The sequence below is a fragment of the Pelophylax lessonae genome (genome assembly GCF_965119305.1).
Source record: "Pelophylax lessonae genome assembly, chromosome: 1".
Lineage (NCBI taxonomy): Eukaryota > Metazoa > Chordata > Amphibia > Anura > Ranidae > Pelophylax > Pelophylax lessonae.
Genome location: NC_138768.1, coordinates 272,636,235 through 272,655,443, shown reverse-complemented (window position 1 = coordinate 272,655,443; position 19,209 = coordinate 272,636,235). Strand labels below are relative to the sequence as shown.

Sequence of the window (19,209 nt, the reverse complement as noted above, 5' to 3'; positions counted from 1 at the left end):
ACAAACAAACAAATGTCTCTGGGGTATTTTTTCAAGGCGCTGAAAATCAAATTTAGGGTCATCATTTAACCACTTAACGTCTAGCCACGTAGACCTACGTCAGCTGACTTTAAGGGGTTATACCGGGATGATGCCTCTAGCTAGAGGCATCATCCCGGTACCGTGGTTTGAAGCCGACGGTCGGCCTACCGTTGGTAACGACCGATGCGGCTCGGGAGCCGCTCTATCGTTACCCGGGGGGGGGGGGGGCGGGAGGGGACATCCCCCCCCTCCCGCCGCCTTCCCTTCCGTGGCTTCGCTCGGGGCTCCCGTCCCACCGGGAGCCCCGAGCACCCAGCCGGCCCGTCCGCCGGCTGGATGGAGTGCCGATGAATGCCGGAAATGGCATCGATCGGGTCTCCGATGACGTAACCCGGAGGCGGCGTCCATGACGTCACTTCCGGGTTACTGTGCTGCAAAAGGCGGCACATTTGAAAAACGGCTGTATCCAAAAATGCCGTTTTCGGCGTTTTGCATACAGGGAAGTGTAGTGGAGGGGTCTAGAGTCTTTTAGACCCTCGATCCCTCCATAAAGTGTACCTGTCACTACATATTGGTGTCACAAGGGATGTTTACATTGCTTGTGACAGCAATAAAAGTGATCTGATTTTTTTTTTTTTAAAAAAAAACCTGTAATAAAGTTTAAAAAAAAGAAAAAATAAATAGGAAAAAAAAAAAAATTTAGCCGCCCCCGTCACCGTTAGCTCGTGCACAAAAAAAACGTATACGCAAGTCGAGCCGCAAATGAAATCACTGTTCATGTGAGGTATCGCCGCGATCGCCAGAGCGTGGGCAATAATTTAAAAAAAGAGCTACACTCTAACTCTAAACTGGTAACTGTTAAATAAATTTTAAGTGTCGCAGATTGAGATCTCTATTGACCGTAGTTTGTCGCCATCCCACGGGGGGGCGCAATTTTAAACCGTAACATGTTGGGTATCTATTTACTCGGCGTGACATCATATTTCACAATATACAAAAAAATGGGCTAACTTTACTGTTTAGTATTTTTTAAATGCAGTGAAATGTGATTTTTCAAATTTTTTCCAAAAAAATGGCGTTTTAAAGACCGCTGCGCAAATACCGCGAGACAAAAAATTTTGCAATGACCGACATTTTATTCTCCAGAGTCTTTGCTAAAAAAATATATATATATATATAATGTTTGGGGGTTTTAAGTAGTTTTCTAGCAAAAAATACTGATTTAAACTTGTAAACAAAAAGTGTCAAAAATAGGCTTAGTGGTAAAGTGGTTAAGCTCTGTTCCTTTGTGGTGAATTTACAGTATATTGAATTATTAAGAGTGAACGGCTGCATTTGAACAGACCAGAGGTTGTGCAGTGTATTTTGGGGTTAATCCATATCCAAGATGGCAGCATCCAGCGGCAGTCTTGGGGTCTTTGGATGACTAAACAAAGGATGGTTACATACAGTACATACATCTAATGTGCATATAAAATCTTATAGAAGATTGTTGTTGAAAGGAATGTTTTTGTGACTGGGTCTTTTTAATGTATTAAATAAAGCCCATAGAAGAATAACAAGAATTCTGACAAATATCCATACATAACAACCTTGTTTATTAGGTACTGTACACTGAATTTATTAAACACATATTCTGCCCATTTGAGCCTACAGTCTTATTTTAGTGCATAGAAAACAGAGTATCTTCAAATGAGCATAGATTTGAGAGAAAAAAAGTGAAAACAGTTCTACTAGAATGGATACCTTATTGCGTTTTTTTTTTTACACCCTTAATGAAAGGAGCTCAGCTATAGTCTGGGGGTGCCTATAAAGTAAGCTAAAACTAAAAGCTGGCTGGTCTCTAAGAGCTTTGTTAGGTTTACAAGTACAAGCTTATCTTTGCTGTTCTGTTACATGGCTATAGGTATATTTTCCTGCTTTGTGTTGAAGAACCACAGAACCTCTCATTCATTGCTGGAATACAGCATTTCTCAACAACGTGAGGGTAACTGTACTAAAATACTGCCTGCTTCATTTTCTTTTCTGTAACATTTATCAATCTATCAAAATGTTAACAGAGGATCACATGATATTCTCACAGTGAAAGGAAACCTGCAGAAGTATGGAGGTTGCCAATGCTGCCTTCTCATTCTGAAAATACTGGTTACCAGGGATTTTTTTCTCAGAGAATAGGTGCAGGAACTCCCCCCTTCTAAGTCAATTCTTGTCTCCACCCCCCTACCAATCTCTGAGCAGCGTTCATTGATTTCACCCCCTAACCACCTCCAAGTACCACCCATTTTAGAAAATATAGAGCCAAGTACCATTTTGAGTAATTTATATGGAATTTGTTAAAGATAACAAAAAAAGCAGTAAAGTTGATCCCTTGCAGCCAGCAACAATAGATCCCCTCAGCAGAAATGGACCCCTGAAACAAAATACCCCCAGTAGCAACAACAGATCTTCCAGCAGCCCCTATCAAACCCCTCCCCCGACAGTAGATCCCTCCCAGCAACAATTGACCCTCCCCTAGCAACAATAGACCCCCCTAGCAATAATAGACCCCCACCAGCAACAATAGACCATGACGCAAAAAGATCCCCTTCATCAACAATAGATCCCCCAGCATTAATAGACCCTGAAGCACACCTCAGCCCCCCTTGTCATTACATACAGTACATTCAGTGCTGGAGGTGTTGAAACTGCATTTTCCCACATTCCTGCTGAAAAAACAAGCTCTGCTGGTTACCTGGCTAACATAACTTCAGTAATTTCAATGAGTAAATCACTACTCAGAACAATGATGAGGTGAAATAACAAAGAGTGGCACAAGCAATAAGCGTACACCACTCTTATAAACCTAGGAAACAGAGCAATAATAAAACGGGAGGGAGCCCCTTTGGTAGTTGGGAGCACTCAGTTCTCTGTTCTATGCTGGGTTTGTGACAGACGCAGCACAGAAAATTATAACTGGAGCTGCTTGCTCTGGATTCCTCTGCCCATCTTCCTCCCCCTGCTCAGCTGAATGTAGCATGGACAGCTCTGCTTACATGAGTGTAATGGAATGTGAGATGTCTGTTGGCGGGTTCACATCCCATATGCCAGGTTCAACCTGGTGGGAATCTATGGCAGTTTTCTATACTGAATTCCTTTGTTGATTAGGAACAGGCTCTGTATCAATTTCTATTTTACTCTGAAATAGAAATAGACGTCTGTGGTGCAAGTACACTTGAAATAGGTCTTTCCACTTAATGTGGTGCACGCTCAAATGCCAGTTTCCTGCACCATACTAATGGCACCAAACTTTTGGTAATCCCCCAGTATGGGATCTAAATAACCATATTCTAACCTTCCCGATCTGCATGCTTGTTACAGACCCTTCACTCAAAGTATTAAAACCAGAGATGACCAGGCAATTTGCAGAACGAGAATATCAATGTTCATATTCCTATTAGTGCTGAGTTTCCATTAAAGTGAACCTTGCACACAATAAAGCATAGAAATCTCCCAACATTAAAATCTACATTACCCCCCCCCCCCCCCCCCCAGCAATACAATCAGTGTAAAATTTCTGTTTACCTATTTTATCTTCACATGATTGGATAATGAAATTAATATTCACAAGACTTATTGTGTGAGAATTCTCAACTCTTTTACACAATGTGGTGCAAAAACTTTGTCAAATATTGCCCTAAGGCACAGGTGTCAAACACAAGGCCCGCGGGCAGAATCCGGCCCTCCAGGCCATTTTATGTGGCCCTCGCACCTCTCCTGTAGCTGCAGGAGAGCTCCAGTCCTCCTCCAGACCTATACTTTCTGCTTTCCAGCAATGCCTCCAGCTTCTTCACAGCAGCACCACAAGGTAAGGGAGGTGCACTGTGATGTAAGGGAGGGTGGGGGACTCAACTTTTGATGGTGGAGAGGTTCTTGACGTCTTATGTAAGGGTAGGGGATGCTCTTGACCTCTAGTCTTACAGATACAACTGGCCCTTTTAAGGGCAATCATAATGCTGATGCGGCCCGCAATTAAATTGAGCTTGACACCCCTGCCCTAAGGAATAATATGACAGACTAAGCATAAAGCAGATAATTATAATAATGTATCCCACTTATGTTCAATATTATTTTATCACTGGTAAACAAATGAGGGATCAGAGAAATAATTGTATTATAATTAACAGAGAATCCAAAATGTTTCAGTTGAAGGTATATTCCTGCTAGAGATAAAAAGGTAAGAAATACAGTTGGATCGAGAGTAAATTGGTTTGAGAGCATTTTGCAAGACAAGCAAAACTTTTTTATTAATGTGGGCTTGATATACAAGCGATGTCTTGATATACAAGTAGCGTCATGTCACAACTGAGTATAAAAGAGAAGAGAGGCGCCTCTAAGTGTAGCAATATGGTTACATTTAATGAAGGTACAACATTTAGCAACTCACATGGTTGATGGTTGATGATTAAAACAGGCACATCGAAGTAAGCAGGCATCCGGGGTAAAGCTGTCCACATAGACCACCCTCCGCACGCCATCGATGTCATCTCTTCCACGAGCGCTTCAAGCTTCGCTTTCAGATCGCTCTACTGCAGGGTGGTCTTCCCAGTCATGATTGCAGACTGACGGCGGTGAGAGCAGGCGGTGCGGAGGACAGTTTACATGGACAGCTTTAACCCAGATGCTTGCATTCTTAAATGTGCCTCTTTTAATCATCAACTATGTGAGCTGCTAAATGTTGAACCTTCATTAAATATAACCATATTGCTACACTTAGAGGCGCCTCTCTTCTATTTTATACTCTGTAACTTCTGCTGGATTTTGCTTCTAATCCCCTTGTGGAGGCTGCCATTTGTGAATGGACATTTTATGGTTACACAACAAATCACATTACTATAATCTTTTTATATGGACTATAAACTGAATGACTTATGAATAAATGGTTGTGGAATGAATCATTTGCATTTCCATTATTTCTTATGGGGAAATTCACTTTGATATAAGAGTGCTTTGGATTACAAGCATGTTTCTAGAATGAATTATGCTTGCAATCCAAGGTTTTACTGTACACAGTTCTGTGACAATGCATGGTTTGTTTACCCTGGCTTCATCATATTAATATCTAGCAGTATACTCTTATGACTAATATAAAATTTTGTCCAAACATGATATGAAGAAGTTCTTGCTTTTCTAATGGAAGTGTCTGTCAGCAATGGAATTATCAGTATAATACACATAGATCCTTCATTAACTTTTTGTGTCCTCTTCAAAAACATCTCAACCTAATGTACAAATTCTCTGTTCTGGACAGATTAATCGAGCACTATTGAGAGTGCATTCCTGTGTCAGGCCAAAGTACATTTCTTACCGTCCCTAAAACGTTTACGCATTGTACTGTCTCTGTTAGATCTACAGTGTTCTTCTTCTCTGAGCTGTGCAGCATTTTAATTCTGTTCACTGCTGCATGAATTACATTTTACAGTTTGTCCATATTTAAGTATGTCTGTGTCCTCCCTCTGAATCGTGCCTCTCCAGCAGATGCCCCCCCTCTGGGTCTTGGGCAATCACCCACCCCCCATTTCGGTTTTCCTGACACTGCAGTTCTGTCCCTGCCCAGCTGCGATCACGGGCTTCTTTTGTTTGGAGATTAATCCACAGAACACGCAGTGATGAGGCAGGTGCTGAGCTGTGATGGGCTGCCTTGCCTCCGGGCTCCTCACCCGGTGGGTGAAGATGAGTGGGGCTATGGGGTACCTTTATCTGGTGCCCCCCCTCCTTGACTGAAAACATACCACCTATGACACAGTGAGTGTGACATCCAATCTCTTGGTTATGTTAGATGGAATCAACACTGGTGTGAGGAGGGGTGGTCAGTCCCTGTCTCTGCGCTGACTACATTGAGGGACCTCACCTGTCCCAAGGCAGTGGGAAAGACATGGAAACTCCCCCTTCTGACAAGTCACTGTCCTGGGCTTCAGGGATCGTGGGAAGCAGATTCTGTTGGCACAGGCGGCGCCTCAGTCCTAAAAGCAAAGGCTGTGGCATGGAACAGATGTCCACATTGTTTCCTAGGTCCACCCAGGCCAATGAAGGGAAGTTGGTACTGTCTTTCATGGCTTCAGTAAGCTCTTTCAGGGTGGCACAAGTAAGCCGGTTTCCATTGAGTGCAAGGTGCGTAAGATTGGGGAGGACTGCAAGAGCAGGCATGGCTTGTGCCAGGGTGCTGTCTGTGAGGTCGGTAAAGCTTAGGTCCACACTTGTTAGGCTGTCTCCATGGCTCTGCAAATATAGTATTACACGCTGCATATCTCTAGGCGACAAGGTGATTCCAGAGAGATCCAATGCCTCTATTTTGGACTTTTGCTGTAAGCTGCTTTTTAGGCTGTCAAATAAAACAGAAAAAAAGTATATATATGTTAATAAAACTTTTAACGCATAAGCAAAATTAATTGCATTAAATACATAAACCTAATTTTTGGTTGGAAGTAGCTAGAACATTGAATCCCTAACACGGTAACTGCTCTAGTCTCTTGTGTGCTACATGTACAGTATATATACAATATGTAACCATAGATAGTGACAGCAACTGTGTGTAAACTCCAATGGAGCGCTGTTTACAATTTGCCAGGCATACAAAAATTTTACTTCTTTACTAGCATCTTCATGTGATGTACTTCGTACTTTGAGCCTAATTTTCTTTACCCATAGTCTGGCTCTGGTAACATTATTTTATTTTCAATGTAGTTGCACAACTGGAAAGGTGGGCACAGATGCATCAAAATTCAGTCAGTTTAGCCAGGAATCAGCTAGATTTTAACCTGTGTGTGTGGCCCTCCTGTGTGTGGCCCTCCCTGTTTGACAGAAGTTGATTGTTGGATCAACTTCTGTCAAGTGGACATGCTGAAATTTTTTTGTCAGGACTCAGGAGCCACTGTCAGAGTACAATGTCAAGGTTGGGGGATTTCTCCATCCACCTTGCTTGTGTGGATAGAGTAATCTGTTTGTATCTTTTCATTAGCATTGCTTTATTGGATGTACTTGTGTAGCTACCGAGTTGTCAGCTTACATCTATCAACATTATAAGGTTTATCTGAGGATGTTTCTATGTCAATATTATAATAGAGAGGATGTTCCCTTTTGTTCCTGTGTCACCTGTTTATTCATTTTTTATTTTTTTTCTCTGTATGTCCTTTCAGATATGTTGCATATAGGTCTTGTTTGGCCTTTCCTTCTTGGGAATATATATGGTATATAATTATATGACAAATCCCTTTTCGGTGGATAACTTCTTCCCCTTCTTATTTTTGCAATGGTGATTACCCCTTCTTTTTCTTTGAGGCGGCTGGCCAGGTTTTGCTGTGTGGATGCAGGTGTGTTGGTCTTTTGGAGTTTTTGGTCTGACAGTCCTGCTATAATTAGTGTTTAATTTTGTTCTTTTGTGTTGTATTCTGTGGCGGACTTTTGTGTGAGTTGTTTTGATTTGTTTGTGCCCCTTGTGCGTGACTGGTGAATGTCTGCGTCCAGTGCTGGCCGTGTGCTTTTGTCGGCCATTTGGGGTCATTTGGTCTGCCCGCTGGTTGCGATCCTCCAGTGTGTGGCATTTGTTTGGGCACTTCCTGCCTGTGCGGTCCTTTCTGCTGGGGCCGGAGGTCATCTCCGTTTGCTGGACAGGGTATCTCTGCTAGGTGACTGACAGATGTTTACACTGAGCCACGATCCGACATCACTTCCGCACGGGAAACAGGAACTGACGTCACTTCTAGGCATCAGTGTCTTTTGACCGGATGATATCACCTACGTGGAGTTGGCCATTGTCTCTGCTAGACACAGGCATACTCCTACATGACCCTTGGTGTCTTATGCTATCAGAAATAAAAAAAAAAAATATATATATATAAGATAAGCGGATATGTTTCTGGCCAAACAAGACAGCCTCCGCCAAACCCGCCCTAGGACCGCCCCTTTTGGCCTCATATGGGGGCAGCCTCTGTGCGGGATAATCGATTGTCGATATAGTGGAGATATGTTGAAGACCCAGGCATCTTGCTGCAGGCCCTTATATGTTTGATTTTGGCTGCCTTCTGGCGTGTGACATTGAGGATACGATTTTTCACCTGTGGTAAGACATAGTGGATTATCTGCCTTCAACAGGTTGATAGATCCTATTTTTGGATCTTCTAAGATAGTTCTAGATTTGTACATACTGATCTAATATAGTGTTTTTACTTGTCCCCCCCCCCTTTTTTTATGTGTGTTTCTATAGTGTGATGTGGTAAACTATCTGTGCCACAGCTGGGAGTCTTAACGCACTCCCGGATAAGTAATAACATCTGGGAACCCGCGGTACTTGATGCACACATTTTTTGGTCTCCCCCTAACTGGAACATATCCGACAATATTCGCCTCTTTTTTCTTTGTGGTAGGTATCTCACCTACTCTTTCCGCCCCCCCCTTTTTTTTCCCCCTTCCTTATATATTGGACCTACAAGCATATTGTCTTTGTATTGTATTTGTTTATACATATGTATATTTTTTACGTTTTATGGTTTTCCCTTTTTCCTTATATGTATACACTAGATATCTGTGAAGTATATGCGGACGACAAAAGCCCTGAAGAAGCGGAATATTTACACCGCAAAACATGTTGGCATACTTTATACCTTCATCCGTTATACACCATTGATGTCGTTGTATATATAATGTCCCAGGGGCCCTCCTTTTCCTTTTGGCCCTGGATATAGTATGGATATGTATATGACCTTGGATGTTTAATAAATATATTTCTTTACATTTTAAATAGGATATTTGTGTTGCAATTGTATACCTTTTGGGAGTTACCACTTAAAAGCCCATTTTCTGTGGGACAAGACCACTCTCTTTCCCCCCCTTTTTCTTTTTGGATAAATATATACAGGGCTGGTTTCTCCCAAAGTATCTGACTCACATGTCTATACCATATTGATACACCACAACATTAAAAGGTTACTTAATCCATGCTAAACAGAGGGGATAGACAATTTCACTTGCTGACCTATTGTATTCTGACAATGGCTCCATCTGATTGGATTCATCTGCTTTTTGTCCGACATTTTTTCCCGAGGGCTTCTTTGAATATTCAGTGGGGAGGGCGATGACAGAGCCACCCAGGGAGTTTTGCAACCTTTATTATAGTCTTTCCTCTTATTGTAGTGCATGGATTACAATCACTTCCTTAGAGCTACCAGGAACAGTCCATCTGCCATTGCTATATGATCAGTGTTGTAATAAAAAAGAAATGCTGAGAAAAGCAGTGAACCAATTGCATAGGCAGAAAATTACCTAAAAGGGATTGTAAAGGCAGAAGTTTTTTTTATCTTAATGCATTCTATGCAGCAGCCCCCTTCAGCCCCCTGATGCTTACTTGAGCCCATCTTTATCCAGCAATATTGAAGGAGTTTCTCAGCTGCCCAGGACTCCCCTCCTTATTGGCTGAGACAGCAGTGTGGCGCAATTGGCCACCGCTGCTGTCAAAGTCCGTCAGCTAATCAGGAGAGAGGGGCGGAGCTGTAAGGGAGCTGTGACTCGGCTTGGGTTTCCCCACAGCAACCTGCTTGCTGTGGGGCACTTAACAATGGGTAGGGCCCAGGAGCATAGAAGAAGGACCCAAGAAGAGGAGGATCCGGGCTGCTCTGCACAAAACCAACTGCACAGAGGAGGTAAGTATAAGACCCGGTCCACACTAGCGCGACTTGTCAGGCGACTTGTCAGCCTGACAAGTCGCGCTCCCTCACAGTCCATTGACTGCTACAGGACCCTTTCTAATAGGAGCGACACAAGTCGCTCCGACTTAGAAAAAGGGTCCTGTACTACTTAGGGGCGACCTCGGAGCGACTTGCATAGACTTCCATTATGGGAATGTACAAGTCGCCCCCAAAGTAGTACAGAGTCGTGTCGCCCCAGTGTGAACCGACTCTAACATGTTTGTTATTAAAACAAAAAGAAAACAGACTTTACAATCACTTTAACGCTGTCATGGTTGGCACGTTTACAAAAAAGTGGCATTAAAATGGACCTTGCCCTAAAAGGCAAGGCCTGCTTGGTACATCAGGCATTTGGGAAAGAAGCTAGTAAATATAGAGTGCTTTCCTTACTACAGGCAAGGTTATAGTCCTTCCGGTATGATCCTGGGAACACTGCATATCCCAAGTCTCACAAGATGCTACTGCACCTCACAAGATTTGAGATCCTAGTTCTTCCAAGGATCTCAAAGGAAGGATCCTAATATCACCCTTGCCTAGGTGCTGTGCAAAGAAACCAGATTTTTTTTCACTGCCATCATACAGTAATTTGATAAGAGGGCAGATATTTTCTTTTAGTACAAAGTCCGCTTTAAGATTTTTAGCAGCTTTAGGTCATCATAGCTTGCTCTAGATAGAAAGAGACATTTGTAGTTTCTTATGAAATAGATTGTGTGACAATTTTCATTTAAGGACTATAGCTGTTTGTAGCATACTTTGACAATTCCCAATTATAATCTTATAGGCAATCTTTTGAATCGGATGTCAAATGCGTAAAACCCTTTACGTGAGAAATACTGAAAACATACAGTATGCTCCTTCTCATTGTCATGAATTTTTTTTCTTTTAGTCTAATTTTACAAAAACAATAGGATGTTCTTATTTATGGAATTATGGTAAATAGCATAGCGTACTAAATATTTCCCTTTCCTTCATAAATACTGCATGTCATGCTGATGGACAGCCTGATATAATAAATTCAGGCACACATTGACAGCCTTGTCATGAATGAATTTGAAAACCAAGAAGTTGTTCTGGAAGACAGCTTTACCTCCTTGTGTTTTGTTAATGTTGGCATAAACCAATTTCATGTTCTTGCTTAACTCTTTAAAATTGAACATTAATGAAAAGATTCTACCCTTCATAAAATGGGCCACATATCTTAAAGAGAAGAAACGTGTAATGGGCTGTCTTTAATTTGTTTTCAAGCTCTGTGCAAGCTTGTGGTAATGTACAAAAAAAAAAAAAGAAATACAGAAAAAAGGGATAAGGAGTCTGAGATATTCTGATTTTAAATTGTTGCCATGGTTACAGGGAAGAAACATTGACATTTTTGGCAGTCATAGAAAGTCATAAATTACTGTAAATCCAAAAGGAAATTCAATTTCTAATAGCATCACAAAAAAGCTTTACATCAATTAGTTAAAGTGGTTGTAAACTTCTTACATGAAATATGAACAAAGCATATCCATATAGTGTGTACTTGTCTCAATCCTGAGCACTAAGTGCCATTTCTGTCTGCTGCTTCATTCCTCTGCTATCTGCATGAGTCACTTCTGACAAGTTTTCCTGACACTAAGAGAAATAGGTGACAGGGGAGGGACCTCCAGCACACAGCCTGTGACTGTCAGCCTCAGCTCTATTCCTGTGGCTGTGTGAAGGGGGAGGGGGGAGGGGGGGGCTCTTCCCTCCAAACAGCTCTCACAGAGCTCTGTAGAGCGTATCTTCAGATCCCCGCTCCCTGCTTTCTGAAAGCTCAGACAAGGTGTATAAATTCTGCAAACAAATAATCAGCCAAGCGCTCACTCCGAAGGGGAAGACTGGCGTGCTGCTCTCCTCAGGCAGGGAACTCCAAACGGATGCATTAAAGAAAAGAAAAGGAGGCGCAAACACCTTTTTGGCATTTGTTGTGACATGTGCAGGTTGTGGCTGTGTGCTTGTGTGACAGTCTCCATTGGATGTGTGGTAAGAGGCGTGAAACATGTTATTGGAGGCCATAGAGATATGAGGACTGAGACACAGGCCCATCAGGAGTATTTTTGTTGACACTGGATGGTCCCGCCCCCTCCTTCCCGGGGGGGGAGGGAGGAGCATGGGAGGGGAAGAGGCAGAGGAACACTGAGCTACTCTCTATATAAACTTCAATTTGCTATGACATGACCAGCTCTGAGGAAGGGAGCTTGACTCCCGAAACGCGTTAGCGGTCGCAATTTCCAGGACATGGTCCAACACATGGGTGACGGGAATTTGCAATACGATTTTTATTCTTCATGTTTGTGAGTATGCATTCAGCATTTTTATTAAACCAATTTTAACAGTACCACGGGTAATGCACTAGGTGTTTGCGCCTCCTTTTCTTTTCTTTAATGTATAAATTCTGCACTTTGAACAGTTGAAGAGAAGCCTGCAGATAGACAGTTACAGCTTATATAGGAGAATTAATTTACCACTTGCCGGCCAGTCACCATAGTTTTACAGTGGCAGGGCAGCTCTATGTTCTCTATGTTCTATGCTTGTGTAACAGATAGTGGAGGCGCGCACACGTGCTGATTGGCCAGAGAGGGAGCCAATCAGCCAATCAGCCACCCGCGATCGCTCCTCGTGGAGACAGAATGGCAGTTTGCTATTGTAAACAAGGCAGACCACTGTTCTTTCAGGGATGAACACAGGGATCCTGTGTTCTTCCTATTTAGGAACACAGGTCTTTGTGTTCATCCAGTGAGTACAACCCACATACAGTTAGAAAGCACTCCCTAGGGGCACACTTAACCCTTTGATCGCCCCTTGTGTTGACCCCTTGCCTGCTAGTGTCATTAGTACAGTAACAGTGCATATTTTTAGCATAGCACTGATTACTGTATTCGTGTCACTGGTCCCCTCATATCTGTCTGCCGCAATGTCGCAATCCCGCTAATAATCACTGATTGCTGCCATTACTATTAAATAAATAAATAAAAATGACATAAATCTTTCCCCTAGTTTGTAGACGCGATAACTTTTGCGCAAACGAATCAATATACACTTATTGGGATTTTGTTTTACCAAAAATATGTGGCAGAATACATATTGGCCTAAATTGATGAAAAAAATATACATTTTTTAATTATTTTTATTGGGAATGTTTTATAGCAGAAAAAAAAATATATATTTTTTCAGATTTTTTGCGCAAAAAATAAAAACTGCAGAGGTGATCAAATATCACCAAAAGAAAGCTCTATTTGTGGGGGGGGAGGACATCAATCTTATTTCGGAACAGCCTCGCATGAGCACACAATTGTTAGTTAAAGCGGAGTTCCGGCCTCGAGGGTCAATTTGAGCTAAAAATACCCCCGGGATTCAGGGCTAGTACATTCCATAATAGATAGCCTCTGAACTGTCACGGGTCGCACTTACCTGTAAGAAGAAATACTTACCTTGAAAATTTCTTCTCCAGCGCTGCCATCTCAGGTGTGGGCAGCTGAAGCTGCAGCGTCCCTCTTCGTGTCCTCTTCCGTGACGTCAGAGTTCCACAATGCACTGCACCGGCCCCGCTCGTCACTTCTGGTGCAGGCACGGCATCCCTGCACAGCTTCTGGGCATGCCCAGAAGTTGTTTAGCAGTGAATGCCTTGCATGCACCGGAAGTGACGAGCGGGGCCGGGACAGGCGCATTGATTCCTGGGAGCGATGACGTTCAGTTCCCAGGAATCATTGCAAACCAGAAGTGACGGCGCGGGCCGTGGCCGCAGACGGAGGAAGTGTAAGGAAGGTGAGTATATTTTATTCTATAATAAGGTAAGTGACCAAAAAAAAAAAAAAAATTGGCACTATCCATTTCTCTTTCAGGTTCCCCTTAGCAAGCGGATGGCCTAAAATCGATTTTATCGATTTTGTGGCCGGAACTCCGCTTTAAAGTAACGCAGTGCCGTATCGCAAAAAATGTCCAGGTCATTAAGGGGGGTAAAACCTTCCGGTCCTTAAGTGGTTAATCTCTGTGTATTACCTGAGGGTAATCACTTCACTGGGTATATATAAGGGTTTACAACTATCCATTTTTAACAATACACAGCCATGTTGTCACTTTTTCACTCTCAGCTCACCATGCCATGCTTTTCCTCCGAGGTAGACTGTGTCTATGCCATTTGGAATGTGGGGTCAGGTGGTAATGAAGTTGCCGGCAAATACGGTCTGCAGACTTTAGTGCATCAAGTTCCTACAAGAATGTAAACTTAAATTTTATGTATATGCATTCATAAAAACACAAACATGCAATGGAACATCATTACTATGCAGGATTAATAGCATATTTAACTTAAGAACAAATTGCAAATTGAGTATTTTATACAATAAAAATATAATAGTGAAAGTATATATATATATATATTGCCTATTACCAGATTGTAGCCACTGCACGCTGTTTTGTAAAAATCGGCCTGGTTGCTCTGTAGCAGACTTACATTAATAGATAAACATAGAGTATAGTTGTGAAGGCACTCATGGGTCCTAAAGCAGGAGAATATGTCCAAACAAGAGGTGTTCATTGCATGCAATGTTCTGGCCTTGAGAACCATCGAAACGTTGGATGTGACAAGCACATCTTGTTTAGAGATATCATCCTGCTTTTACTTCCACAACTACATGTTTATCTTTGGGACTTGTTCACGTGGTTGATAACCTGCATGCCCTGTGCAGAGTTGTGTTTTGCTGGCACGGAGATGTTCAAGCAAAATGCACGGACACAGCCACTGTATCCAAAAATGACATCTGTGCTGGTCCCTGAATCCACGATGGGTGCGTTCAGTGCATCCGCACCAATGTCACATTGAGACGCAGTGGCTGCATCCATGCAGTCGCCTGTCCCAAAAGATATCTATGGGATTTCCAGCATGGGGATGCATGTAACACCTGTGCATCCCTGTTCCATCAAAACATGGCCCTGCACGGGGCATGCAAATAATCAGCCGTGTGAACGAGGCCTTAAGTGTTTGTCCCGTCCTGCAGATACCTGGTTCCTGACCCAGTGACAGAAAAATAGAGAATGTGAATCTCCCCAGGAGAACAAAAAACAGGATTTAAGACAGCAAAAAAAAAAATAGATTAAAATAAAAATAACCCTCCTTTACTCCCCAAAACTGAAAAAACACAACATTTTGGCTTTAGATACACTATAACATTTTGAATAAAACATCCTAAATATACTCATTTTTTATGATGGCCTCATTTCTGTTGTATGAGTTATTTTGACAAACCTGTGTACAGTACCAGGGCCATTTTAATGCACGGGCACCAGTTGCAGGGGGGCCCCATTGGAGCCAGAACCAGGAGGGGGCTGTTGTGGGCTTCTATCACTTTTTTTTTTTTTTTTGGCCACTGGCCAAACAAATAAAAAAGGATTACTTTATTGGCAACTTTACTCCTGACTCCTGCACTAGATATACATATACTGTACATTACATAGCCCTGACCAAAGTGTTCATTATCTCAAACAATGCTGGCTTTATTAAAGTTCTACTTTAAGGTAGGCTGAGTAAGGCAAAATTATATCTTTTAGTGAGTAGAAAAGCATATGTAAATGAAAGTTTTAATTTTCTAAAATGAACCTTTGTCCTGAGGTTTATGCCTGTTTGTGAGACTGTCACTTGGGGCACAGTAATTAGGAGTATTTTGTGGGTACAAGGGCTTTGGCATATGTAGAGAGTGTATACAGTGACTAGGCTCAGGTTCTGTTTAATCACTCCCCTTTAAGCCATTCCCACTGTTGGGCCCAGCCTGACCATGACCACCATTTGTCATGGAGAGCTACACGCACTGCTGATCTTTGATTTATGCCTCGCTTTCTTGTTGTTTAAAAGCGATTTTATTGAAAGTACTAATAAATATATGTTTATTCTATCAACTTTTTATACTTTAATTCTTGAGAGAAGGTGCATAAATTGGGGCAGGCTGGTACGGGCCCCAGTGCATTACTTTGCCCAGGGGCCCATAATGCTATGAAGATGGCCCTTTACAGTACATATTAACATGCAACTAACCCACAATGAGGATGTGATGTGGTTTGATTTATAACTTTGTCAGTGATTGAAACTGCATCCACTGGACCAAAGCTGTCAGTCATTTTTCAGTGTAATGTACAGCTATTCATTCACTATCAGTAGTCACTCATTGATGTAGGTTTGCAGTTACAGTTGAATGACTTGCTTACATTTAGTTAAATATTGTTTTTGACATTCTGACACCTATTTTGCTAACTGTGAAAATTAAGGATACAACCTAAACATATAGTACATAATGCAGAGTTCACAGCCAAATGTTTACAAATGTGCCCATGAATTTGTGCACATCTATTCCTTTTTAATAAAAATTCCAGGCTATCCTGATGATTTTGGTCTGATGAGACTACAGTAGTAAATTATAGCTCAGTAGTAAATTATAGCTCACTGCTCCTATTATTATTATTTTTCTTTACTTAGATACACTTGGAGAAAACAAACAAAAAGTTTGACATAGTTTAGGCTGGCCACATATGGCCAATGGGCTGATCGACAAAAGTTTTCCAACATTCCTGTTCCCACAGGATCAGCTATGATCGGCCATACATAGATCAAAATTCAACTGGTGCCTACCGAACTGACCAATTTTCAATTCATCTATGGCTAGCTTTACTAACTGCAGAGGAAAAGTAAATAGGAGACCTGGATTTGCAATGCAACCCTAATGCCCAGGCTTTAACAATGCCAGTTTCTTTGTAGTATTGTGATGCCAAACGAGTGTGCTCTGATTGTGCTATGTATGACTTGGAGCCAATGTGGACTGGAAAAGGGCAAAAAACCCATTTTCACATTTTTAGAAGTATTTTGATTTGGTCCAAAAGGTGACATTGTCAACAGTATTTTATTTCAACCTTGATCATGCAAACATGAATGAGGATGTTGGTTAAGTTATTGCAGTGTTTATCATCCTTTTTTCAGTAAAGATACCCTTTAAAATTATAGACAACCTGAAGACACCCTTTAAAATTATAGATAATCTCAAGGCACTCTTTAAAATTATGGAAAGTCTTGAGGCACCCCATTCTAAAATGTAAAAAACGATTCTAATACTGTAGTTTTACACAATGCAGCAACATCCACACGTAGGACACCCAACATTAGAGGTGATTTATTCTTCCAAAGAAAATACACTTTTGCACACTGGTACTGACTAGTATTCCAATGTTTCTCTTCTCCATCAGTCAGCTGATGTCACCCCAGTGCTGAGGGAGAGGGGCACAGGAAGGTCAAACAAGAATGCTGTGGAAGCAACAGACATCCTCTTTATTTACTGAGGACACCATTGGTCGTTAGGATGCCAGTGTCTAGAAAGTCGTAATGGTGCATAATGAAAACCTGTGGCTTTGTGTAACTATAATAACTAGTACTATAAAGTGAAAGAGTATGTTCTAGCCAAGTATTCCAGGTTTTTCCCAATTTCACTGGACATCCTCTATGTGCAAAGGCTAACCTTTTGAAGGATAGAGTAGCATTTACAAGGCCGATCTATTGTAACACAGAGGGAAAATTTCCAAATATCAACTGAAACACCACTGTTTTTCTAGCTGTGAATAGCATTTCACAGAGAAGAGATGAGAGCATTGGAGAGTGAAGTTAACCTAGAATACAAACTTGGATGGGGCAGCCCATTGTGCTATGTATAAATTGAAGAGTTAGTTCCTATAGCTGTCATCATAGACTGGGGTCCATATCCACAGGGAGAGTGATCAGTAGAATACCTGAAGCTGGGTGCAGAAACAAGTGTTACATACATAGGTGTTCACAGTATACTGGAGTCACAAGATGACATTAGATGCTCTGGGCTCAACTGTGTGAGCAGGATGCTCCAGGAGATATGGGGTGATACAGGAATCTAAGGTGTCACTAGGTGATGCAGAAGCACTGGATTCACTGGAGGAGGTGGGGTCACTTGTAAAAAAGGAGTCACTGGAGACATAGGAATACAGGGGTTACTGGAGATGCGGGGGCCACCAGAGACACAGGGGCACTGGAGTCACGGGGTATGCTGGGACACGGGAGTGCAGGGCAGGGGTCACTTGAGACAAAGGTTGCCAGAGGCACAACGGCCAGTGGAGACACAATGGCTGATACGGGGGGGGGGGGTTCATTGGAGTGCACGAGAGATGTAGTGAAGGCACAGGAGTGCTGGGGATACTGGATTCACAATAGTGCAGGGGGCACTGGAAGCACGATAGTGCAAGGGTCACACTTACTGTAAGTAGGGGAACGGGTAGATGCTACAGGCATAGGGAGCTTGATTTCAGGTGTAGTGATATGTTGCTTGAACAACAAGCAACATGACACCTAGTCCATTAAAGCAGCACGTGAAAGTAGATTGACTGTGGCGCTAGAGAAGACCTACCTCCCTGGATCAGGGAAAAAGTGGGTGTGACATCAGTTGACTCATAATTGGGCAGAACCATAACAGACGTGTGAAGAAACCCATAGGCTTGAGCCCTAGGGGCAGCAGGAGTTCAATGTTCATGACAGTGTATTATAAACTCTTGGATTTGCCTTTCCTTGGTACATAGAGAAACTCTGTGGGAAGCTGTCAGATGGTCCTCTCAATACTCATAGTTGAGGTCAGAGATCTCCTCTCACAAGACCATAAATTACTTTATTTAACCTTTATCAAATTTTACAGTAGGTGGCGCTCAACTAAAGAAAAGCAGAAAAACTTAGTTGAGATCAAGTCAGTCCACATCAAAATAGACTGACAAAATAGATAAAGTGTTTCAATTTCACAATATGGTGACTTTAATCAGAACAATCCAGACCTTTTTTAAAATAAACATTTTCCAAAATAAACCATATTACAATGTGATATGATCCTCCACTTTAAGGACTGACAATTATCAAAAGTGTTTGACCTCCACATTTAAGTCTCATAATACACATATCTGTTTCTCTGTTTCTTTCTTGGCTACAAAGTGGCTAAAATTAGCATTTAAATTACTGTTGTACACTTTTTTATTTAACGGTTTTGATTTTGTTTTTATAGCCAATTCACAGTAGAGTAGATATATATATATATACCGTGTATATATTTATATATATATATATATATATATATATATATATATATATATAGATATATACACACACACACACACACACACTATATTTTCAAAAGTATTGGGATGCCTGCCTTTACACGCACATGAGCTTTAACCACTTAAGCCCCCGGAGGATTTGGCTGCTCAAAGACCAGGGCCTATTTTGCGCTTCGGCACTGCGTGATTTTAATGGACAATTGCGCGGTCATGCGACACTGTACCCAAACGAAATTGAAGTCCTTTTTTTCCCACAAACAGAGCTTTCTTTTGGTGGTATTTGATCACCTGTGTGATTTTTACTTTTTGCGCTATAAACAAAAAAAGAGCGACAATTTTGAAAAAATAACAATAT

At 41.8% G+C, this 19,209-nt stretch overlaps 1 protein-coding gene across 1 annotated transcript in view; it reads right to left on the bottom strand.

Annotated features, from left to right (window-relative positions):
* Nucleotides 1-5,457: 5,457 nt before the first annotated feature.
* LRRC75B (leucine rich repeat containing 75B) overlaps nt 5,458-19,209 on the bottom strand; it is a 30,561-nt gene continuing 16,809 nt past the window's right edge. The window contains exons 3-4 of the mRNA XM_082242534.1: nt 13,852-13,964; nt 5,458-6,379 (exon numbers count right to left, since the gene is read on the bottom strand). Coding sequence (XP_082098660.1) covers nt 5,905-6,379; nt 13,852-13,964 — 588 coding nt within the window. The 3' untranslated portion in view covers nt 5,458-5,904. The remainder of the gene's footprint in view (nt 6,380-13,851; nt 13,965-19,209) is intronic.